General features: G+C 42.0%; 1 protein-coding gene across 5 annotated transcripts in view; it reads left to right on the top strand.

Annotated features, from left to right (window-relative positions):
• The window catches only part of LOC106562169 (transcriptional enhancer factor TEF-1), a 56,835-nt gene that overhangs the window by 1,255 nt on the left and 29,786 nt on the right, over positions 1–25,794 (top strand). For all 5 annotated transcript variants that reach the window (XM_045689135.1, XM_045689132.1, XM_045689133.1 and 2 more), the window contains exon 3: positions 20,759–21,011. In XM_045689135.1, coding sequence (XP_045545091.1) covers positions 20,810–21,011 — 202 coding nt within the window. In that variant the 5' untranslated portion in view covers positions 20,759–20,809. The remainder of the gene's footprint in view (positions 1–20,758; positions 21,012–25,794) is intronic.

Raw genomic sequence — 25,794 nt, 5'->3', positions numbered from 1 at the left:
TTGCAACTCCCTTTGTCTGTTTAGTTTTTAAACAATTGGTAATTCAATATAGATTTTAACTATTTCAAAAATAAATTCTTACAAGTAGGTGAATGTGGGCTCTGAGCTATGTTAATGTCTGCTTCATTGCTCTGTTCGATCCTTGTTTTCCATATCCGCCTTTTTTCGGCATACATTGTTTCCTGCTCAGCTAAAATCTGAAAAAGTCACAGGGACTGGGGTTGCATTATGTAGCCAAAGCCACTTCTATGTGTTACAAAGTTTCATCGCATCCGAAGAAACCGTGTGATCCGATGCCTATTAAATATAGGCCTATAACGTTAGTCCGTTAATCTCAGGAATATCTTGATCAAGGTTAAGATTATGGAGCTTTCTATTCTTTTAGAATTTCGTAATATACATTAATTACCAATAGGTTACACAGATGCTCAGCTGTTGCTATTTTAAAGATGAATTTGTTGCGGGAAACTTTGCACTGCCTTTTATTGTAGGCTATGTTGATGTAGTGGTTTGCGCTGATGCTATTGCAGAGCTTTGAAACATATGAATATTAATAGGTTATCTAGCCAGACTGCCCTCACTTGAACCAAATTCTAAACGTCATCAAAGTCACAACATCAGATACAATTCCAATATAGGCTGTCTGATATTTAAGCAAATATATTTTATAGAGTAGGCCTATGTAATTATTGTGTAATTAACTTATAGTGTTGTTTATAGTATCTAAAAGAATGTAAACCTTTCAATTATAACTGTATATGCTTGTTGGTAAATATAGAAGGTGAAATGTCTTGGTTATTTCGATGCATGGTGATATACACTTCATTCGTAACTAAATAAACCTAACTGTATGGGGGTATTCTTTGGCTGTGCAAGTTCTCTGCTATGGAGTGGAATTCAGCTCTTAATACAAGTTAGGGTTAACCCTAACCCTATTGTGTGATTGGGGAAAACCTCTTTCTTGCAGTTAATTATCATCTTATATTTCAGTTTGTCTCCCTTGAAAATAGGGGCCAGCAAGATACAATGTGTTATTGGTTGATTCCTCTAACTATGCTATTATAATTTACTACATTAAATAGGTTGACTTCTATCAGACTTGACCCCTGATATGTCATGATGTTGAGAAGTAAAGCTGCTTGCTGTAGGTGGGAAATCAGGACCAGCAATAGATGCTTTGTTTTCTGCTTATGCAACAAGTGGACCTGTTGGACACTAGCCTGCATGGCATTTTCAAGTGCAAGAATTGTACATTGTCTTTGCTTGACTCCATGTGTTTTTGCTTTTGAAAGTGGGCTTATGAATTCCAATTTTACCAGATGATATCAGTTGAACCCCAAGTGTGTGTGAAGTTAAGAATTATTATAATTATCTGGAATTTCTCTTTTTCAAAAGTAATACCATCTAAACTTATGTTGAAACCCAATCACATAAACATATAAGATTAATAAAAAAGAACAAGTCAATGTACATTATGGAAATATGTTACAGAGGCATTCAATAATGTATATCAGCTGTATTGCATGTATTTTGAACTTGGCATTTAACACAGATAGACTGTAGCCTACTAAGCCCTCCCCCCCATTTCTGAACATAAGCTTCGCATAGTTTTTTGTTATAACATCATTTAGCCCCAATGACTCATCATACAGGTACAGTGGAAGTCAGAAGTTTACATACACCTTAGCCAAATACATTTAAACTCAGTTTTTCACAATTCCTGACATTTAATCCTAATAAAAATTCCCTGTCTTAGGTCACTTTATTTTAAGAATGTGAAATGTCAGAATAATAGTAGAGAGAATGATTTATTTCAGCCTTTATTTTTTTCATCACATTCCCAGTGGGTCAGAAGTTTACATACACTCAATTTGTATTTGGTAGCATTGCCTTTAGATTGTTTAACTTGGGTCAAACTTTTTGGGTAGCCTTTCAAAAGCTTCCCACAATAAGTTGGGTGAATTTTGGGCCATTTCTCCTGACAGAGTTGGTGTAACTGAGTCAGGCTTGTAGGCCTCCTTGCTCGCACACACTTTTTCAGTTCTGCCCACAAATTATCTATGGAATTGAGGTCAGGGCTTTGTGATGTCCATTCCAATACCTTGACTTTGTTGTCCTTAAGCCATTTTGCCACAACTTTGGAAGTATACTTGGGGTCATTGTCCATTTGGAAGACCCATTTGCGACCAAGCTTTAACTTCCTGACTGACGTCTTGAGATGTTGCTTCGATATATCCACATAATTTTCCTGCCCCATGATGCCATCTATTTTGTGAAGTGCACCAGTCCCTCCTGCAGCAAAGCACCTCCACAACATGATGCTGCCACAGTTGGGATGGTGTTCTTCGGCTTGCAAGCGTCCCCCTTTTTCCTCAGAACACAACGATGGTCATTTTGGCCAAACAGTTACATTTTTGTTTCATCAGACCAGAGGACATTTCTCCAAAAAGTACGATCTTAGTCCCCATGTGCAGTTGCAAACCGTAGTCTGGCTTTTTTTATGGTGGTTTTGGAGCAGTGGCTTCTTCCTTGTTGCGAGGCCTTTCAGGATATTTCGACATAGGACTCGTTTTACTGTGGATATAGATACTTTTGTGCCTGTTTCCTCCAGCATCTTCACAAGGTCCTTTACTGTTGTTCTGTGATTGATTTGCACTTTTCGCACCAAAGTACGTTAATCTCTAGGAGACTGAACGCGTCTCCTTCCTGAACGGTATGGCGGCTGCGTGGTCCCATGGTGTTTATACTTGCATACCATTGTTTGTTACAGATGAATGTGGTACCTTCAGGCGTTTGGAAATTGCTCCCAAGGATGAACCAAAACCAAGGGTACCAAAATATTTCTGCTGTATTGAAGGTCCCCAAGGACACAGTGGTCTCCATCATTCTTAAATGGAACACGTTTGGAACAACCAAGACTCTTCCTAGAGCTGGCCGCCCGGCCGAACTGAGCAATTGGGGGAGAAGGGCCTTGGTCAGGGAGGTTAACCAAGAAACCGTTGGTTACTCTGACAGAGCTCTAGAGTTCCTCAGTGGAGATGGGAGAACCTTCCAGAAGGACAACCATCTCTGCAGCACTCCACTGATCAGGCCTTTATGGTAGTGTGACCAGGCGGAAGCCACTCCTCAGTAAAAGGCACGTGACAGCCTTCTTGGAGTTTGCCACAAGACACCTAAAAAGACTCTTTCAGACCATGAGAAACAAGATTCTTTAGTCTGATGAAACCAAAATTGAACTCTTTGGCCTGAATGCCAAACGTCACGTCTGGAGGAAACCTGACACTATCCCTACGGTGAAGCATGGTGGTGGCAGCATAATACTGTGTGGATGTTTATCAGCGGTATGGACTGGGAGACTAGTCAGGATCGAGGCAAAGATGAACGGAGCAAAGTACAGAGAGATACTTGATGAAAACCTGCTCCAGAGCGCTCAGGACCTCAGACTGGGTCGAAGGTTCACCTTCAAACAGGACAATGACCCTAAGCACACAGCCAAGACAATGCAGGAGTGGCTTCATTTGCACACACTGTATACAGATTTTATATTGTGTTACTGAGTGTACGTTTGTTTATCTCATGTGTAACTCTGTGTTGTAGTTTTTTTGTTGCACTGCTTTGCTTTATCTTGACCAGGTCACAGTTGTAAATGAGAGCTTGTTCTCATTTGGCCTACCTGGTTAAATAAAGGTGATTTATTTTTTATTTTTTCAAATTCTCTGAATGTCCTTGAGTGGCCCAGACAGAGCTCGGACATGAACCTGATCGAACATCTCTGGAGAGATCTGAAAATAGCTGTTCAGCAATGCTCCCTGTCCAACCTGACAGAGCTTGAGAGGATCTGCAGAGAATGGGAGAAACTCCCCAAATACAGGTTTGCCAAGCTTGTAGCGTCATATCCAAGAAGACTCGAGGCTGTAATCGCTGCCAAAGGCGCTTCAACAAAGTACAGAGTAAATGGTCTGAATACTTATGTAAATTTGATATTTCCGTTTTTTTGTTTCAATAAATTAGCAAAAAATAATGAAAACCTGTTTTTGCTTTGTCGTTATGGGGTATTGTGTGTAGATTGATGAGGGGAAAAACAATTTAATCAATTTTAGAATAAGGCTGTAATGTAACAAAATGTGGAAAAAGTCAAGAGGTCTGAATACTATCCGATTGTACGGTATATAATTAATTTATCATTTAAAAAATGGATGTAGCAACTAAGGATTCTAGCTTTAAAACATGCTAAAAACATGTCAGTTTTTGAACCTCAACATGCAGTAGTTGTACACAGACCACCTCTCTCTGAATACACATGCCTTTTTATAGATCCCACCCCTGCAATGTTTTGGCTAAGAATGTAAGTCTCAGGGCCGGGAAAAGAAGAATATAGTCTTTCACTTGTGAAATGTGGAGAGAATATGTGCATTGCTGAGGCATTGAGTGGATTGGATTACTTCTGGGAGCAGAGAGAGACCCATTGTCTTTCCTGTTGTCAAGACTGAATGTGTGCGAGGCTGTTGAGCTGCTGAGTGCAAACAAGCCCGTTCTCATTGACATCTGCTTGGGTCATTTTCTGCACCTGTATGAAAAAATGCAAATATCAACATTTGCTCTAGCTTGTACTGCTCTGAGATTTCATGCCAACGACCATTAGTCAACTTGTGGTTCTGCGTCCTGGCCAGGCCATTGTTATGTCAGCAACAGGCTGTACTGGCTTTGGCACCATATGGCTCTTGTATGCTTCCGATAAACTATCTGTTCCCTTACCTTAACAATAGCGTTTAATATGCTTCATATTTTATTCACCAGCTGTTGTAGGACAGTGTGTGTGTGAGTTATTGTAGGTGAGCGCATGTGTGTGTATGTGTATTTGTGCACATACGTGATTTCGTCTTACCATGAAATTCCTGGCCTGGAATTGTACTTCAAGGTTTACTAAGCATAAATGTTGAAGCGAACAACAAATACATTCATAGTTTTGTAAACAAGTTCACCTAGTCAAGGCATCAGTAGGTATGACTGAACCACACATGGGCCTTACCACATCATTTACAATCAGACAGCTGGTTTTTCCCTCTGTGGTCATGGGTCATTGTGAAGATGTAAACTGTAGTGGGATACAGCCCAAAGCAAACAGGCACGTCCTGTCATTTTAATATACTACTAAGTCATCATTTCCTATTAAAATCCATCTGCAGTCAAAACTAATTAAGAGTTATCATAGGAAAAAAGAATGCCATGGAAACCGTTGGATCTTTGAGTGTGTTGGTTTTGTGCAGGGGGATTGTACTTGGGCTGGTGCCACATATCAAGTTTTCCTTCACAATGCCATTTTATGTATTTATTTATTAGTAAAGGTTGGCATGGAAGAAATGTTATTTTCTTCAGAAAATCTATTCTTGTTCGATCCTCTTACATTTGTTACATTCTTTAAGAAATGGAAACAGCTGTTAGGAATAAAGGCCTAAACATATCAAAAGCACAGTTAGGAATACCCAACAAATATTTTATATTCCTGTATGCTAACAGTCTGAGAAATGCCTTGTGGGAATCTGAACGGCACAAAGCATATCTTTATCTAATCAAGGGAAGAATTGATGAAATGAAAGGATGCTGCTTTTGTCATAGCTACACAAAACAAGAGGAGTAGGGCGAGTAAAAAAGATGTGATCTGTAATTTAATCTGGACACAGGGTCGTTAATTGTGTAATTACATCCAGACATTTAGCAGGGGAGGGACTCATCATCACATCATTGTGTCTGTGATCGGATAGCATGCTTCGCTAAAACACACTACCGTACTGCTGGGTTCCAGTCACTCTGCACCCTGAGGTAAACACTGTTCTAGAAAGAGAATTTTGCAGTATGGTCTGGTGCTCAACAGTTTCAGTAAGGCCTCAGAGAGGCCAATGTAGAGTGCCACCAAAAAGGGAAAGCTGCCTCAAAGCCACTGACGTCATCTAAGTAAATCTGCTTCAGGACTGCAGTCATAAAATGACTGCCAGCTAGAGTGCACTTTGGCCTTGTCAACCACCTTTGCAAGGCGTAATTCACTTTTTCTCCATATGTATAATTATGGCAAACAGCTTTTGTATTCATTTGTTTGTCCCGCTTTGTCTGTTGGTATATTGACCTTTACCTCATCATATGTTAATTTTCAAAAGGGCCAAAGCACTTTCTCTCTAGATAAGTCAAAGAGTCAATGAAACCTTAAAAAACTAAGTTGTAGAGCATTATACTGCCATACTGTTGCAGGAAATCTGGGGAAAATAAGAAGGGAAGAGAAACATCAAATGTAAGAGCTTTCCTCATCTTTAGAAGTCATACAGTAAAGAAACCACTGTTTCAGCACTTTACAATTATAGTCTCATAATTCGTACCATATGTCAGCCTCAGTCAGTTTCTCAGGAAAGCAAATAATGTTGATACAAATTCTGTCTTAATCACGTCTTATTAAACTGTAATGATTTGGAAGTTATTGGGAAATTGTTATAAGTACCTTCCCTACTTTCACATTCTCTTAACTCTTCTTTTTTGCATGGGAAAAGTCATTTAAACGAGCTACCACATGACCAGACACACATGAGAAGCAATATCTAATCCATGAATCATTAGATGAGTCAGTTCCTGAAACCACATAAACCTTCAAGCTCTTGGCCACAGTCGAAATCAGGAAATCCAGGCTTCAATAACTTCCTTTCCCAGTGCAGGCTATGCTAGTGGTTTAGTGCCCACTAGCAATAGGAAGATGTACGCCTGTGGAACAAAGGCCCTCAGTCACTTCATTTACTGAAACTGTTTATAATTTGTGGTCTGTATTCAAATGTGGGCTGTCCAGGCTCTTTGGCACCGTATTCCCCAGTCCTCTCTTGTAATAAATCCCTACAAGGCCTTTCATTAATGGCTGCTGTATTGTTATCATGGCCGACAGAGATCAGGCAGGCTCGCTCTGCCCTGAAGCTGTCCTGGATTCAGCCGAGGCACAGATAGACTTTGGGTGAGCTCCCAACATTAGTATGCACTCTGTGCCCAGTGAATGAGTTTGAACTGTAGCCCGAAGCACAGCATTCATAGGTTTCTTTACGGCTTAGATCTATGTGTATGTAAATACTTCTGTAAGCATGTTTGGCTGGGAAAGCTGGGATACATTGGCCTAATATGATTGCACCTCATAAACAGTTTAATTGCTCCGTCTGAGGACCACACATATTGCTTTGATCCATTTTTGCGTTGATGCTGGATGTGGCTATGGACTACAGCATGTTGAGACATTCCTTGCATTTATTGAAAATGTTGTCTCAAAATGTTCTGACAAAGTTGTGTTTTGGTGTCGTTTTGCCCTGACAAATACATTATTTTACAAGGTAAGTATTTCAATAGAGTTCCCCGCCTTACATTTTGGGCTTCAAATAGGGAAATAATCATTGTCAATGTGAAACTTAGTTTCTTTCAATAGTTCAATGGTTTTTTGTTTGTGTATACTGCTTGCTTAATTGGAAAAGCTCATGAAATGAATTAAAGCTTTGTGCTGAAGTTGGATGAAAAATTCAGTTGAGTAAATCAGAGTTTGAGAAAACCTTGAGTGAGGTTTGAGCTTTTGTTTGACACTGGCACTGGCAGATTTATATGGTATTTGTTTCATACAGTGACTCAATATGTACTTAACTAAGTCGGGTCAACAAGGAATTTTCTCCATCAAATTACCTTGGAGCTTCATGGGGACGATGTGTCACATCTGGCCAAGCTTTCCTTTAAGTACCAATAAACTGGACCGCGTCCGCCACACAATGAACAGCAAACAAAATAGTTTCTAGAAAATTCCATTTTACCTTTCTGCCGGTAGCACCTTGGTAGTAGGGGCTGGTTTATGGCAGATGGAGGCCCAAACAGACATCCTTCCTGAGATGGAGGCATCTGTGATGGTGAGTGTGGTGTGGAGGAGCTGGATGCAGATGGTGGTCTTCATGCTCATCACTGATTTGTTTTTTCATGCTTATCCACAGTGTCCTGACTGAGCCTGCGCCCAGCCTGAAGCCTCCAGACTGCTCTGCTCTCATAACTGTCAGGGGATCCTTTATCTGCCGGACGTTTATTTACAGCTTTAATTTCCTGCGCTTTATGCGCTCCCCCTTCTCTCCTCACTAGTGTGACGTGACCATGTGCAGACGTTGGAATGCCCTGCATATTTTTGACAAACAGAAGTTTATTGCGTCGAATGCATTGATTCCCAACATTGTTGCGGTTGGATGGCATGTTTTTATGTCATGGATTTGTAGTTCATAATTTCTGACTTGAAGAATATATCATGGGCACATTTTTTAGCAGATCATTTGCTAATTTTCTGAATAGACATCTACAGTAAAAGACTGATGGAAACTGGTCCCCTGAATTCCCACTCTATCTGATGTGATGCCCAGGTATAGAAGGTGCTACTTGATTCTGATACGTCGTGAGGCAGGTGGGGACTGGTAGAGCTTCTTTGACAGCGCCTGTAAATCAATCCCATTCTCTACCGAGTAGAGATTGATCCCCGAGCGGCTGGCCCGTTGGTCGGGCGCTGGGCGGCAGGCTCCAGACCTCACATTTGAGTGGGATATTATCAGACAGATTCACTGCACCCAAGCCTGCTGGTTTAAAGAGGCATGAAATAAACGCTTGGCCGTTGCCAATAACAGAGGGAGCATTACCGAGCTACTCTACTGAACCTTTTGCTCTCTGCATTGGGAGATTGGTATTGAAAACCTTGTTCATTCATTTATCAGCACTCCATACCCAGCAGATTTATTCATGAAACCTGGAGAAAAATCCAATACTACGTAGATCAATCGGTTTGTCCCTGTGTACGGCTAGTCATTCTTGTGTTCCCCTGCACACCTTGTCATTTTCCTCTCCTTAAAGAGGCTACAGCAGAACAAATATCGTGCCTGTTTCAGAAAGAATAGATGTCTAACAGAAGAAGCCTCTTATTTCTATGTTCTGTCACGCCCTGACCTTAGAGAGCCTTTTTATTTCTCTATGTGGTTAGGTCAGGGTGTGATTTGGGTGGGCATTCTAGTTTTCTATTTATTTGTTTGCCGGGTATGGTTCCCAATCAGAGGCAGCTGTCTATCGTTGTCTCTGATTGGGGATCATACTTAGGCAGCCTTTTTCCCACCTTAGTTTGTGGGATCTTGTTTTTGTATAGTTGCTGTGTAGCCTGCAGAACTTTACGTTCGTTTTGTATTTTGTTGTTTTGTCTGTGTTTATTTTAAATAAAAGTAAAATGTTCGCCTACCACGCTGCACCTTGGTCCAATCTTTACGACGAGCGTAATATGTTGCTAGGTGTGTTCATCTAAGAAATGTAAAGACAAGCTTTCTGAATGTTTGAATTGTTTCATTTCATGAATGTTCTATTACCTTATATCTGAAGGTCCATACCGTACTACAGAAAGGGTTTTTGCTCGTCATTCTTGATACATGCCATTCCAGTTACAATGAACATGTTTTGATGAAGCAAACTGTAAATGGAATCTCAGTAATGTCCCATCATGGTAATATGCATAATTGGATATTTTCTGTTCCAAACATGAGGGCTTTGGCATACATTCAACATTACTGAAATAATTAGCCGAAGCCCATGGTACGCCTTTAAAACTCACAGCGACCATTGAGTTTTGTAATGACATGGTAATTATAGTTCTCCACAGTGCAGGCTTAACTACTAGGGGTCATTATGGGGTGCGCAAAAGCCATTCACAGTATCATTATTGCACCCTCTGAGATAACAGCACAAAAGGACTCCACATGGAAAATTACATTTGAGACCTCTCATCTGCTATTTCATTACCCAGGTCTGTATGATCGGTGAAATGGGTTCTTTTAATTTAAGGAGCTGGATTCCAACTTAGCGTGAACGAGAGTGGTTTATGTAATCTGCCGATAAGTGTCATCTCCCATAATGCCATGTCACAACTATGGCCCAACCCTTGCCGTTTGCGTTCACTTGTTGCCCGCTTTCGTCCTTATCTTGCTAATAAGACCATTTCCATGGTTCTGACCTTGGTGTGATAGGAGTATGCAATTATCTGTTAAGGTCGCAAGTGTTTCTACAGGTGACATTCCTACCTCTCTCTTTGGCCGGGATAATTAGTGTTCAGATTCTCAGACACTAGGAGACCAGCTCAATAGGAAACCTCACAGTCCCCATGGACCTCTCACATCTCAGGACAGTAATGGCTCTAGAGTACCTCTGTGGAGATGGGAGAACCTTCCACCATCTGATTGATGCCACATGGTGTTGAAGACCTAGCATCTGGGGACAGAGATGGAGAGATGGAATCTGGGCGTATTTAGTTTTGAGCATGAATTCTGTGATGCAGTCACTCAATCCATGTTTCAGAAGTATTTAACACGAAAATAATGTATTTACTAATTCCTAACATCTTTTAGCTCTCTATTTATCACATTATTACCTTCAAATCAAATTTGAATGGTCACATGCACCAAATACAACAGGTGTAGTAGACTTTACAGTGAAAAGCTTACTTATGAGCCCATTCCCAACAATGCAGAGTTAAAAAGTAAAAGAACCTTCTAACAGCATCAGTAATGGCTGTTCTAACTTGTGGACCTGGTGGCTACTGGAGGTTTGGTGATAAACAAGGTGTAACATGGTGTCCTGGGGATATGTGGAGTCTATGAACACCAGTAACAGGAATAAACAAGGAGATGGGTCTGTTCCATGACAGCCTGTGTGATGAGGTGATAATGATTCCCACTACCACAGAGTCTTCTGCAGGAATAGAAGAACCCGGACCCACTCATCAAGGAGTGAGCAGACACAACAAAATATGCACACTCTCACACAGATGTGTGCCATATAAATGTGAAGGGTCGGTGGAGGTTGAAAAGGGGTTATTTTTAGGTCAGCTTAATTGAATAGACATTTTATGATTGTAGTTTGTAGAAATCCTTTTGAATTGATGCAAGAACCTTAATCATATTCCTTGGCAATAACCTTATTCACAAGAAGCTTGTTTTAAAACATATGGGTTGGAATGTACTCAGCATAGTTGTATCGTAAATGAAATGTCAAACCAAGCCATTTAGGGTTTGGCTTGGGAGTTTACTAGGGTTACAAAGACATTGGAATCAGAGTGCATAAAATATTAGGAACACCTGCTTTTTCCATGACATAGACTGACCAGGTGAATCCAGGTAAAAGCTATGATCGCTTATTGATGTCACTTGTTAAATCCACTTCATGAAGGGGAGGAGACAGGTTAAAACATTATTTTATAGTCTTGAGACAATTGAGACATGGATTGTGTATGTGTGCCAATCAGAGGGTGAATGGATAGACAAAATATTTAAGTTCCTTTGTACGTGGTATGGTAGTAGGTGCCAGCTGCACCGGCTTGTGTCAAGAACTGCAACGCTGCTGGGTTTTTCACGCTCAACAGTTTCCCGCGTGTATCAAGAATGGTCCACCACCCAAAGGACATCCAATCAACTTTACCCAACTGTGGGAAGCATTGGAGTCAACATGCCCTGACAACTCAATATTAGGAAGGTGTTCCTAATGTTTTCTATACTCAGTGTAGATGTTTATTATCTGTCCAAAAGTAATATTGTTGTAGTTGTATTGTCATTCCTAAGGAAAAGCAGGACACATGAAAACTTTCAATTATGCGAAGAATGTCTCCCTCTTCTGAATGTTGTACATTTGACAATCTCAAACTTTGTTCTGTAGTGGTGTCCTTTCTTTAGGGAAATCTCTTTCCTCCATCTTTTCCAATGACCTTGAGAGAGCGTGACACGTAAAAAGTGAAATTCGATGATTGTCAACATCTTTAGAATTGTCCATCCTATATTACTAGTGCAGCGAGCCCAGTCTTTGTATCTTTGGATAGCGCTATCGCCTTTGGAGTTCCAGTAAGGGAGTTTTTGGCAAGCACCCAGATTAGACAGTTCACTTCTCTAGGGACTTAACATATCAATCATGATATAGTTTGTGTCATGTTTTATTACAGAATAGGGTTTACAAAACCCGGTATTTCCCGTCAAAACCGGAAGTGTCATTCAAAAGCATTATAAAGCATATCTGGGTTTGATTGGAGCTTTGGTCAGCATGAAAATTCAAACCTGATGCTACCTGAGCCTGATGAGAAATATATTAAGTACATTTTATGAGCCCTACATTAACGACATTTAATGAGCCCAAGCCCCAAAAAGCCCAAATGCCGTTATCCAAACATACAGTGCCTTCGGAAAGTATTCATACTCCTTGACCTTTTTCCACATTTTGTTACATTACAGCCTTATTCTAAAATGGATTTAAAAAAAATTCTCATCAATTTACACACAATACCCAATAATGACAAAGCCAAAACAGGTTTTTAGAAATGTTTGCACATTTATTACAAATAAAAAACAGAATTGCCTTATTTACTTAAGTATTCAGACTCTTTGCTATGAGACTCGAAATCGAGCTTTGGTGCATCCTGTTTCAATTGATCATTCTTGAGATGTTTCTACAACTTGATTATAGTCCACCTGTGGTAAATTCAATTGATTGGACATGATATATAGTCCCACATTTGACAGTGGATGTCAGAGCAAAAACCAAGCCATGAGATCAAAGGAATTGTCCGTAGGGTGCCAAGACAGGATTGTATAGAGGCACAGGTCTGGGGAAGGGTACCAAAACATTTCTGCAGCATTGAAGGTCCCCAAGAACACAGTGGCCTCCATCATTCTTAAATGGAAGACGTTTGGAACCATCAAGACTCTTCCTAGAGCTGGCCGCTTGGCCAAACTGAGCAATCGGGGGAAAAGGGTCTTGTTCAGGGAGGTGACCAAGAACCCGATGGTCACTCTGACAGAGCTCTAGAGTACCTCTGTGGAGATGGGAGAACCTTCCAAAATCTCTGCAGCAGTGCACCAATCAGGCCTTTATGGTAGAGTGGCCAGACGGAAGCCACTCCTCAGTAAAAGGCACATGACAGCCCACTTGGAGTTTGCCAAAAGGCACCTAAAGACTTTCAGACCATGAGAAACAAGATTCTCTGGTCTGATAAAACCAAGATTGAACTCCTTTGGTCTGAATGCCAAACGTCACATCTGGAGGAAACCTGGCACGGTCCCTACGGTGAAGCATGCTGGTGGCAGAATCATGCTGTGGGGATGTTTTTCAGCGACAGGGACTGGGAGACTAGTTAGGATCGAGGCAAAGATGAACGGAGCTAAGTACAGAGAGATCTTTGATGAAAACCTGCTCCAGAGCTCTCAGGACCTCAGACTGGGGTGAAGGTTCACCTTCCAACAGGACAACAACCCTAAGCACACAGCCAAGACAACGCAGGAGATGAATGTCTCTGAATGTCCTTGAGTGTCACAACCAGAGCCGGAATTAAACTTGATCGAACCTGACCGATCACTGGAGAGACCTGAAAATAGCTGTGCAGCAACGCTCCCCATCCAACCTGACAGAGCTTGAGAGGATCTACAGAGAAGAATGGGAGAAACTCCCCAAATATTGGTGTGCCAAGCTTGTAGTGTCATACCCAAGAAGACTCGAGGCTGTAATCGCTGCCAAAGGTACTTCAACAAAGTTCTGAGTAAAGGGTCTGAATACTTATGTAAATGTATATTTCAGTTTTCTACTTTTTATAAATCAGCAACATTTCTAAAAACCTGTTTTTGCTTTGCCATTATGGGGTATTGTGTGTAGACTGATGAGGGAAAAAAACTATTTTATCATTTTTAGAATAAGGCTGTAACCTAACAAAATGGGGGAAAAAGTCAAGTGATCTGAATACTTTCCGAAGGCACTGTATATGATATAAACTACTGCACATTACTCAAGACAGAAAAACATAAAAGCCCATAGATGTAGCTAGCTATATGCTCTCTTAGGTAAATAAATGAAACTAGCTCCAGTAGGCTAATCGTTTTTAATTCGAACTGTATTACTGTACTGTATTGTTTTATACTGTATTATATGGATTGGAATTACACACATCGTTCAAACCATGATAAAGCAAAGGAGAACATGCGATTCTGGTGCAGTACATGTGGCCTACAAAGTTACAAGTATAGGCTAGCGAATTTGATTTGAATTTCGAAATATAATGGTGCCTATTTTTCAAAGTAGTAGGCTGATGCATATATACCTTTCATAATATTTCCCCTAATGTTATTAGCCTACCTCCTCTTTCTCTCTCTATTGTTGCTTCATTCATTCCTCACTTTTAACAGTTAAATGAAATAAGTTTTGTTGTCCTTACCTTCATCATTCTAATGACACCCATGAATAATATAGGACTAGAATTAGATGCAGAGAAGGCTTTCACTTATCTTCACGAAGATTGAATGGTTATGGGTCTGAATAAATAACTGCTATAGCCTACCGCCATCGCTCGTTCGCTCTTCCTTCAAACTACCCGTGACTTCTATTGGATGCTGTATCTAACATTCAGCAAAAAAGAGCTTGTGTCCTTCTTCGAATAGTCTATTGGTATAAGAAATGCTAAAAGAATTCTGTCCAGCAAGCTATTCTAGTGTAGATTTTCTTCCATGGGACTCCAAGCGCTAAGCAGTGTTTTTTAAGGAGAGGCCAGCGGAGCACAGGTGCTTGCGTATTGCTCAAGAGACAGAGGCTATAAGTTAGAAGCTTATTAGGCATAACCCATCATTAATTAGCTAAATATAAAGCTAATATTGCATTGAATGTATTACCTGAAAGAGGTAGTAGGCTAGGATATTTATATATAGGGCTATATATCAATGTAGAACAGGATTATATATTTGGGATACAATTTGAATGGAATAGATGGAGAGAGACAGAAGGCGAGAGAGTGCTTGCGCGTACACTGATTTAAAGCAACGATATTCGAGTGATAGGCTTTTTTTAAGCTCTGCAGCTGCAATAAAAAAAATTAGAATCTTTACAATTGAAAAAACAAGCTGACCCCCGAAAGCCAGATGGAGATGGGTAAATTAGACGTGCATTCGGTCTTTATATTACTGTAACATAGACTATGCTGCAGCAAATGTAGGCCTACCTGTTACCATGATGAGTTACCATGATGAGATGATAGGTCTACATGCATTGTGAACTGCGCTCCATATTGAGATGGGCTGTCTGCCCCCACCCTCAGCGTTGATTCATCATGCAGAGGCCGTAGAGAAGCAAGATTTAGACCTCACATTTCATTTAACAGTTCCATTTCACGCCATGCTGTTCATATAAATCATTTATTATAATTTACCGGTTTCTCTTAGTTATTCATCCCGGGAAAAGGGAGTGGTTTTGGGCGGTAAATCCCGAGAAATCTCAGTAACCGGGTTCCCATCATTCAACCGTATCACTCAACTCTCTGAGGTATAAGTTGTAATTTTCTTTGTTTATGCATGTTGATAAATTGATTTTTGCCCTGATTCGCTCTATCACTCTCTTGCTTTCTCACTTTCTTTTTTCTATCATTCTCTCTCTCTCTCGCTCTCTTTCTCTCTCCCTCTTTCTCTCACTCTCTCCCTCTTTCTCTCTCTCTCCGTCTCCCTCCTTTCTTTCTCACTCTCTCTCTCTCTTTCTCTCACTGTCTCTCTCTCTCCCTCTTTATCTCTCTTGTGTAATAATGGATGAGACACATCAGTGCCTTATCATCCAACCAGAACAGATACCAGAAATCCTGCCATCAAACAACAGCCACGTGGTGTATCCTGTTAAGCTTCCATCGTTTTTTTTTACAGTTCCAAATCCCCAATCCTGGAACTCTTGGTGTGCCTGTGTGTGTGTGTGTGTGTGTGTGTGTGTGTGTGTGTGTGTGTGTGTGTGTGTGTGTGTGTGTGTGTGTGTGTGTGTGTGTGTGTGTGTGTGTGTGTGTGTGTGTGTGTGTGTGTGTGTGTGTGTGTGTGTGTGTGTGTGTAGATGTCTGTGAGTTGTGAAAGAGGTGTGTAGGGGCACATCCTGGCTGAAATGATTTGGGAGACTTTTCAGAGAGGGGTACAGCCTCAGGAGAACCTGTGAACACACACACAGATACAATGAACACAACCTTTTGGTGAGGAAAGCTATTGAACTCCACTATGATATTATAAGCATATTAATAAAACATTATATAAACATGGGCCTGGCTTATGACCGTGCCACTGAGGTTTAAAAGCATAGAATTTGCCATCCACAGTGTTAGGCCCTTAGAGAAGGGAAATCCTCATTTCCAATTTTATGTTAGAGTAGACACGATGCAAGAAATCATCCATTGTATGTGAAGAGGATTACAGGAATATGTGTGAGGAGAAAGTACACGCTTTGAGTACACGCTGTTGTTTCATCATTGCTTCGATTTTTGGGAATTAAATGTAACAAATCAATTTAAAGTGGTCGCATTATAGTCATCACATACTTTTCATGTGGGGTTTTGTTGATGTCTTGTGTTCTTGTCCATTAGTCTTGTCATTATGATGACTGGAACAGTTGGGTTTAGTTGAGTTGGGAATTTGATTAGAGTTTTACAGAAATATTTCCAGACATTCAATTAACTATAATGACTCACAAAAGCCACAATGCTCTTTACCTGCTGAAGGTTGCAGGTGTTCGTATTGTTTCATCATTTTTGTACTATTACGCAGAAATATATGAATGGAGCCAGATTGAGAAGCTCCCATCTACCATACAGTTCCGTTATTACAGCCAACTGCATTTTTATGAAGCATCTTTCTGCTTTGTAGGCATGCTGTAGGGCAGCTAATGCAATGTTGCTCTGCCGGTCTAGCTCCATCATTTTATTGAAAAGTGTGCAGCAAACACCTGCTTATAGTCCATCGTTAGTGCACACCAGATGAAATGATCATGTTTGTTGGTGGGCTATTTTGTTTTGAGTGATGTACGATCGAGAGAAAGCGCCTCTCCCTGGGTGGGAATGGGATTTGTCTGTAGCCTATGGTGTCCTTGTTCTGGGTATGTCTGAAATGCTTCCCCTGCTTTGAGAGCGAGGTGTAGCGACAGCAGCCCAGCCACAGTATATTGTTGCATGACTAATCTCTGTCTCCCATCTGCCACTGGGGCCTGGACAAACATCACCACTTCAGCATCATCTGGAGACATATTGCACTAATCACAACACTCGTCTCTCTCCCGGTCCAAACACACAGCCAGCTCAGCATAGCATACCTGTTATGGCTAAAGCACCCAGGCACATTCTCCTATGAGTGTATTTATACATAAGGCTGTGTAACATAGACTAAATATTAGAGACACACTCGTTTGATTGCTGTAAAAAGTTATTAACAGCACAGTAACTCTGTTAGGTTACTATGCTCTTGGCCTGGTGTGCATTTAGATTTGGCTCAGTTCAGCTACATGTTGTATTGGTGAATTTCTTTCCCTTGCCTTTCATTACTCAAGTCTATAGGGGACAGCAATGATTTATGTTAGTCATGTAAATGTTTTAGGGATGAAAAGCCGAAGTCTTGGGAGTCAGCAAATCCTCCATTCTCTCCTATCAAGAGAAGTGTTTTATTTTCTGTTTGCAAACATGCCCCCTGCGTTTGTTTCTCCATTAAGACAGCTGAGTGACCATAGTTTAGAGGATGTTCATTAGAAGAATGGTCAAGGTGTTCTATGATATTCGTCTTGTGTTTAAAGCAAACTTTCAGCAAACAATGTCTACTGCTATGCTCTAATGATGATCTCACTCTGTTCAAAACAGGAAGAACGACTCACTTGTCAACGTCGAGAGATCAACGAAACACAGGGTTATCAGTAATTGAAACATAAAGAAATACACATCAAACTCTGGCTAATTGACTTCATATTTCCTCAGAATGCTCAAGGAGGTGATCACCCGCTTGGACCCAGAATTCATCTGGTTGTAGAGGTGTCTCCTGAGACATGCTCCTTATGAAATAGTGACATAGTGACAGGGGTCAGTTATTTAGGGTGATATATCACTGAGATAAATGACTGCAGAGTGACTTCAGCCATGCCCGGTGATTAAGCTGTTTTAACTCAATAGATTTATCTGTTGTTCTCTAACACTTGTTCAGGTTAATAGACTACAGCGTGCTAATGACAGTGTTAGGGTAAAGTCATTCATTCAGGGGACATACTGTAGAGTGCTTCTGGCTGTGGTGTCTTGGTGGGAAATAACACCCGTGACAATGTATTGTTCTATTGAATTTACTTTGGCGAATGGTGGCAATAAACGTATACCAGTAACAAGAGAAATGTGTAGTTATCACCAAAGAATTATGCGGACATTGATTATATCACATTGTAACTGCCACTAAGTACATGCATTTGTAAAGAGCATTGACTTACTGTAGATCTGTCAGCTGTACGATGTGGGTGCTTCTACTGGCCAAGAGAGGTACTCCTGAGCCCCTTTGCTGCCTCAGTCTTTTAAACTCTTTGTGATTACATGGCATGGAGTGTGTACTGCTGTTTCCCCCCTCAGAGTAATCTTACAGCAGCTGCGGATGCACACCATCCCCAGCAATGGATGGAGGAGAGAGAAAATACTTATTTATATTGGTTATATTAACAAAATTAATTAAGAGTACCACTTAAAAGGAATGAATTAGCCTACCAGGTTCTATTATACCATTTCAATGTTATGTATTACCCCTCCACCCCTACCCCTCCATCTTTATACCCCAAATATTTTCTGCTCTATTCTTTTCATGTAGCAGTATGATAGGCCAAGGATTTCTGCTGCCCTTCCCTAGTGGTAAATGCTAGTCGTGGTTGAGAGCTCAGTTTTTGTTTTGTTGTTGGACGGGGGTGGGGTGGTGGATTCAATAATTCATTGCACGCTTCAGTGTAACAGTATTCATTTCCTGGTGTGGCGCGTCAGGGGAAACCACCTGTAGAAGAGCGGGGAAACATCAGCCCATTGTGGGATGAACATGGCCATGAGCTCACTAAACACCCCTCCAAATGTCAGTGTTGTTTCCCTCTTTTTGTCCAGACACTCACGTTAGCTCTCGCTCTTTCTCGCTCTCTCTCGCTCTCACTTTTCTCTCTCTCTCTTTTCTCTCTCTCTCTCTCGCTCTCTCTCACTCTTTCTTGCTCTTTTCTCTCTCTCTATAAATATTCTTCTCTCTCTGAATGGTGAACCCCTGGAAAGAGCATTCACAGCCATTTAACTTGTTGAAGAAGTAAAGAAAAAATCTTGCTTGAGATCAAGTATTAAAATCATGACCGTGCTGGAAGTGATTACCGGTGTAGTTTATTATTCAGTCTGGGTGGGGGGAGCAAGGCTGGAGAAAAAGCCCAAGCCATTTAGTGGTCGAAATGGGCGGTTTTTCCCCTCCCTCATCAGTCTGTGAGTAAGTTCTGCAGTGTCAGCAGTCAGCTCACAAAAACGGAATTCAGTAAACGCTCCCTCCGCTCTCTGGGAGTTTTTTTTCCTCCCAAACAGCTTGCTCCCATCCCCCCTCACGAACCGACATTCTAGAAGAAACATATGCTGCTAGTCCCACTTCACAACAGCTTGTGCTGCTTGAATAGAATCTTGCCTAGAGAGGGAGCGGTCGTCTGGAAGGGGAGAGGAGGATAGGGCGAGAGATGGTGGACCGAGAGGGGAGGATAGGGAGGGAGACTGGGTAGTGGGATGGATGGGGGGGTGCTAGAGTGAAGCGATACAAAAACATCCACGGAATGAACTCCCCAGTTGTGATTTTCACCGTTAAAATACAACTCAGCATGATTGTCTACAGCAATACATTAGAACCTACATTGCTTTTATGAGTCACTTTGTGGACAATAGTTTTGATTGAGGAGAGATGGACACTTTGAGTTTAGGTACTTTTCTGCCTCTAATTCAATCAAATTTCAATCAAATGTATTTATAAAGCCCTCCTTACATCAGCTGATGTCACAAAGTGCTGTACAGAAACCCAGCCTAAAACCCCAAACAGCAAGCAATGCAGGTGTAGGAGCACTTAATGTTAAATGTGATTTCCTCCTTCTTTGCTTACAATCTAGCAGTTTGAATTAGTTTTTAATGGGGATCTAATTCAGAGCAGGTTGTTTACACAGCATAAATGCAACAAAAAAAATGAGGAACCTCACAATGGAATTTTCTATGTTAAGGGAATTCACAATGAGGAAAACAGACTCTTTCCTTGAACAAAGAGGACAGGGGATATTCTTTCAGTTTGAAATTTAAAGTGGTACAGATATGGTTGCGTCCTTTCTTGAGTGGGCTTCTCTATTTATTTTTTACAGTTCTCCTACATGAATTTCATCCAGATTTAACAGTCTATTTGACAGTCCTGACAGCTGGTATAAAAAGGCTTCACCTGCTCCTGTGCAGGAAATACCAGGTGCGCTGGATGTGTTTCAGGGTTATGCTCTCATTATATATTTTATATCTGCAGTCTTGCATTTTTATTTGCCTGCTTATCTATTTTGGAAAGTAAAGGAGGTGAATCTACTACAACAAGCTAAAAATGTATCCTGTGATGAAGTAGCTACATGTGACCTCCATCACACATATTTGTTTTAAATGGGAGCTAACATTAAGTATTTTCAATAGTACCATTTAAAATGTCGTACAAAAACTAGTATAAAGCAACGTTTCAGTCCCTTCCATGGCAACTAGTAAAACTGTACCACAGTCATCCTAACATCATAGGTAGATAGCAAGGCCAAGAATCCTCTCCTGTTTGGCTCACCACACTATTGACCAGTGGCCATGAGCAGTGTGTTGTCGTCTTGGAGGCAGATGTCTGTGCTGTGGAGAGTGACGGATGGCTTGTGTTTGTTTATTTGGGAATTCCAGATCTCTCCCTACAGTGCTCCAGGCTTCGGCTTGGAGATCCCAAGCTCCACCATGGACCCCAGCAGCTGGAGCGGCAGCGAGAGCCCTGCCGAGGACATGGAGAGGATGAGCGACTCGGCAGACAAGCCACTGGACAATGACGCCGAGGGGGTGTGGAGCCCCGACATCGAGCAGAGCTTTCAGGAGGCGCTGGCCATCTATCCCCCCTGTGGGCGCAGGAAGATCATTCTATCTGACGAGGGAAAGATGTACGGTGAGTACATGGGGTCAGGGATGTGGGTTGGTACATGGGGTCAGGGATGTGGGTTGGTACATGGGGTCAGGGATGTGGGTTGGTACATGGGGTTAGGGATGTGGGTTGGTACATGGGGTTAGGGATGTGGGTTAGTACATGGGGTCAGGGATGTGGGTTGGTACATGGGGTCAGGGATGTGGGTTGGTACATGGGGTCAGGGATGTGGGTTGGTACATGGGGTTAGGGATGTGGGTTGGTACATGGGGTCAGGGATGTGGGTTGGTACATGGGGTTAGGGATGTGGGTTGGTACATGGGGTTAGGGATGTGGGTTGGTACATGGGAGGAAGAGCGAGGATACCCTCCTTTGTAATTATACATGACTATTTTTTACATACATTTTTTAAGATGTTAGTCACAACATTTCACTTTTAAAACCAATTGCATATCATCATTACACACTCAAATAATCTTGGTATGGGACCTTAAAAAGTGCTCAAAGTGACTGAGGAAGATTTTCAGAGAGATTCAGTGTGGATAAAAGGGACAGCACAAGTGAAACAATAGACTGGAAGTGAAAATGTCAATCAGGAATTCATTTGTGGGACTTGCAGGCCTCCCTGGCTGAGGCCATACATTAATGTCCCTTCTCTGCAGAAGTAGGAGTCTATAAGTAAAGCAGCATTAACTATTAGTCAGGGGCAGATGGTACTGCGGCTGCCACCAGCTGTGTCCCCCCTCCCCCATCCATGGCTGGGTGATGTCATGGAAAGAGGGAATATTTTCTTTCTGCAGTGTTGGACTCTCTCACAGCCTGTCAGTGTCAAGTGAAAGCAGAAAGCCCCTCGGGGTGTTAGTTTGCAGCTGTCATGTGACCCCTCCGGCCAAACCAAATGTAAAGTCTAGGAGTGGCAGCGAAGCCCCCTCAGCTGCCGGTACAAAGAGGCTTCAGACCACATGACCAACCAGCTCACCACCCCAGCACCACCTCCTCTCTCCTACAAGCAGAATGGGAGTGCCAAAGAAACTCACTCACACTCCCCTTGCTCAGGATTAGAGCATAACAAATAGGTTTGCCTAGCAAGTTTTAAATGATTAACGCTAAGGACAAGACTCACTGGTGCAGACTGGACATGCCAGTCTAATTTTTGGTTGGACGCATTCTTCTCTCCGATAAGAGATCAAATTAGGTGAAATAAAAGTTACGTTTGGAGGAGAGATTTAACACCTTACTGAATGTAGTTTGTTTAATGGCCACCATCAGACATTTATATTTTAGCTCAGGTACTTCTACCATTTCAAATTCCACAAAACAGCATTTCACATAACACAGCATGTTTTGTGTCAAATGCAAACCTTGGGAGAATTGATAGACCTTTGCTGGCTCTGCTGGTGCATAAAGAATATGATAATAGCTGATTCAAGGTTATTCATTTACATGAAAATGCATTGTCTGGAGCTCTGTTTGTTTTCAGTGCTGTGTAAAGGGAAGTGCCATGCAGAGTGGTGTTTACAGCTATTCCGTCAGTGGTTGTGTTATTGGGGGTATTGAATGTACCTTGACCTGCCTGAGATCGGGGGGATTGAGCAAAGGTCAACCATGCCAGATGTGCTGGGTATCCGGTTGCATATATACTCACCAGCACAATCCACTATCTCCCCGGACTGGCCTTTCACTGTTCCCCGAGCCAGAGCTGTCAGCCACCCACAGTGAAATATTTTGACGGAAATATACACTCAGTTGCCAGTTTATTAGGTACGCAACTTTGTTCACAGAAATGGTTCGATCCTACAGACATGGCCGTGGCTTGCTATATAAAGCAGGCAGACAGGCATCAAGGCATTCAGTTACTGTTTGATTGAACGTTAGAATGGGCAAAAAAACTAGTGACCTAAGCGACTTGCCTGGTGTCAACAGTACAGGCTGGTGGTAGTGGTGTACTGGTGTGGGGAATGTTTTCCTGGCACACGTTAGGTCCCTTGATACCAATTGAGCAACGATTGAACACCACAGCATGTCATGCCCCAAAGAAGTCAGGCTGTTCTGGAGGCAACTTGCGTAGGTGTGTAAATCTAGTGGGATGATCCTTCTTGTATTGAAATAATGCTTCAAGTACCACTGAAGTTTATCAAGGGATGTGTTAATGGACAATGTATTATGTGAGTAACACTCTTCATTTTCATGCTGCATAATTCAATTGCTTTTCTGCAGCACAATGGCCAATGGATCCAAAGATGTGAAGACAACAAGCTTACATGCTGCACATGAAAGCGCTATAGAAGGTTGTTTGTTGTGCCTTGGAAATAGACTGGGTCGAGTGCCAGTGTTCAGCTGTGTGAAAGAGCTTTTGAAAGACAGTGTGTAGAGGAAGATTTGTTTTTGTTTTTTCAGGGGGCTAGGGAGGAGGGGGGGCGTGGTCTTCTTTCAGTGCCTAACTAACACAAAGTTTGGTGGGACTGTGAGGCGGGCGGGCGGGGAGGGGAGCAGATTGGAACTGGTCTCAGTGTTTTAGTGGGCTTTTTCTGGGGGCAAGGCTAGCTGTTCTGTTCAGCCCGGCAGCTGTTGCTGGGTCCTAGTGCCAAACCCATCATAGCGTGAACTGTGACCCCACTCATACTCACTGAGCCATTAAGAGGACTGTAGCACTTCCCAGTATGGAAAATAGGCTGCCTTTTTACTGGGACTGTTTTGATGTTTAAAAACCTGGGTATAGTGTTTGTTTACATATAATAACTGTGTAATTAAGGAAATAGTAAGAAACATCAAACATCTTACCTTCAATCAATTTTACCAAAATAATTTCACTCAAATGTTATTGTTTTATTAAGAAATAATATTTGCACAAAAATGTAAATAATGATGAAATATTGAAATTGTATTATTATTAGAAGAAGAATGCCAACTTGAGGGTGGTTGTGTTGTACACTGTGGAGAGATGCAGCTCTCAATGAGGCAATGTTGTCTCACAGGAGACCCTGTGTCTGGCTGGAGAGCCAAGAGGAATCTCACAACCCAGCCTCTTCATCTCCCTCAGGAATCTCACACCTTCCTTCCTTTCTCACCAATCATGAATTGTTGGGATATCTGTATGATGCCGGTGTCATTCTTTAAAAAACAGAGAACAAAGGGGATATCTCTAGAGGTAGCCCCTGTGAAAGCAGATTTACCAGCAAGAGCCTCATCTTTAGACATACCGACCTGTTGCATTTCCCCTAGAAAAACTGAAGCGTTTTGTTTACGATGTTAGATATGTGTCTGTTTTTCCCTGCATGCTACAGATTTCCATTAGTGAGGTGCTCTAGCTCACAGGGTAACACTTCAGAATGCCACCAGAGATGATGAGAAAGCCATGAAGTGGTCTTCAGTGCTGATGGAGGGCATTGATTGGTCTGAAATGCCACAGTGATTTGTGTTTTAAGAGGGCGAGCCGGGCCCTGCTAACCATAGAACATCTCCCCTCACACAGCCTTGTAATCCTGGTCCACAGGGTTGTGTCCTGATGGACAGACAGACAGACAGACAGACAGACAGACAGACAGACAGACAGACAGACAGACAGACAGACAGACAGACAGACAGACAGACAGACAGACAGACAGACAGACAGACAGACAGACAGACAGACAGACAGACAGACAGACAGACAGACCCTCTCATGGCATCTGTGACAGGTGGGGGGTGGAGACGCAGGTATTTTGGTGATGAGAGACCCTGGGGATAGTACTGGGTACCGTGCATAAACTCATCACAAGAGGAACCGTCCTGAGTGCCCTTAAGCCCTTTGGTACCCCCGGGCCGAGTGCAGTTAATTAGCAACAGTCTCTATAGCAACTGCCTCTTGGTTCAAAACAATGTCTAATTTCGGCTTCTTAGCCTATCGTGGCGGTTTTTACCTGAAGAGCTTTCTGGTGCCCTGAGTCTCATCGGGGCTGGCGCCGTGCCCAGCCTCAGAGGTTAATTGTGACTGGGGTGAACAACAGCACAGCTGCATGGTAGGCAGAGCCTGGCCCTGGGCTGGCTGATGAGAGGATCATGAAAGCCCAGTGAGAAAGTGGCTGTGGCCCCAAGCCCCTAACACTGCTGCTTACATAATTCACCTGCTGTGCAAACCTCTATTTAACTCAGCCCAGAAATAAGGTTGACGCATGAAATGACATGCCCCACATTATGAATGTATTCACTGTATATTTGCATTTACGCGCTTGCCTTGCATGACAAGTGAGTGAATATTTCCCATTTTACTGCTGGCAAAGAAAATCTGAATTCATTCATTTTTCCCAGGTGTTGCCTATAGGGACATTTCTTGTATTTTACACCCATCACTTTCAAAGGATGGCTGTATCTAATTTTTGTGTTCCATAGCAGAGCTGTTTAACTCCTCTGGTGTGTGTGTGTGTTACATACCACAGCAACTGATTCCACTTTACATCAATGTAGACAAAGCACTGGCACAGCTATCATAAACCAGTCTAAATATCACAATATGTTTGTGTTGGAGCAGTGAAGCCGTGGTAACAGTAATGATTATGATGTGTGAAACGACCATCTGTCTGGGGAGCTCAGAGGTGCTCTGCTCTCGGAGGCTGTCTGATTGAGCCCTATCTGACCCTGGTCAGTCACCACACTGCATCTGTTGAGTTTAGAGGTGGAAAATGTTACGGCTTTCTGTCATTTCAACTTGATGACTAAGGTACAGGTAAGACGGGGCTTTACATACGATTCTGGAGATTGGCGACACTATCAGTCCACATACAGTCCACGTATGCCTTTGTCCTTCTTGTCTTTTGAAACAAAGCTTTCC

Source organism: Salmo salar, chromosome ssa11, assembly GCF_905237065.1.
Source record: "Salmo salar chromosome ssa11, Ssal_v3.1, whole genome shotgun sequence".
NCBI lineage: Eukaryota > Metazoa > Chordata > Actinopteri > Salmoniformes > Salmonidae > Salmo > Salmo salar.
The sequence above is the reverse complement of the archived record's forward strand: the minus strand, read 5'-3'. Positions and strand labels throughout refer to the sequence as shown.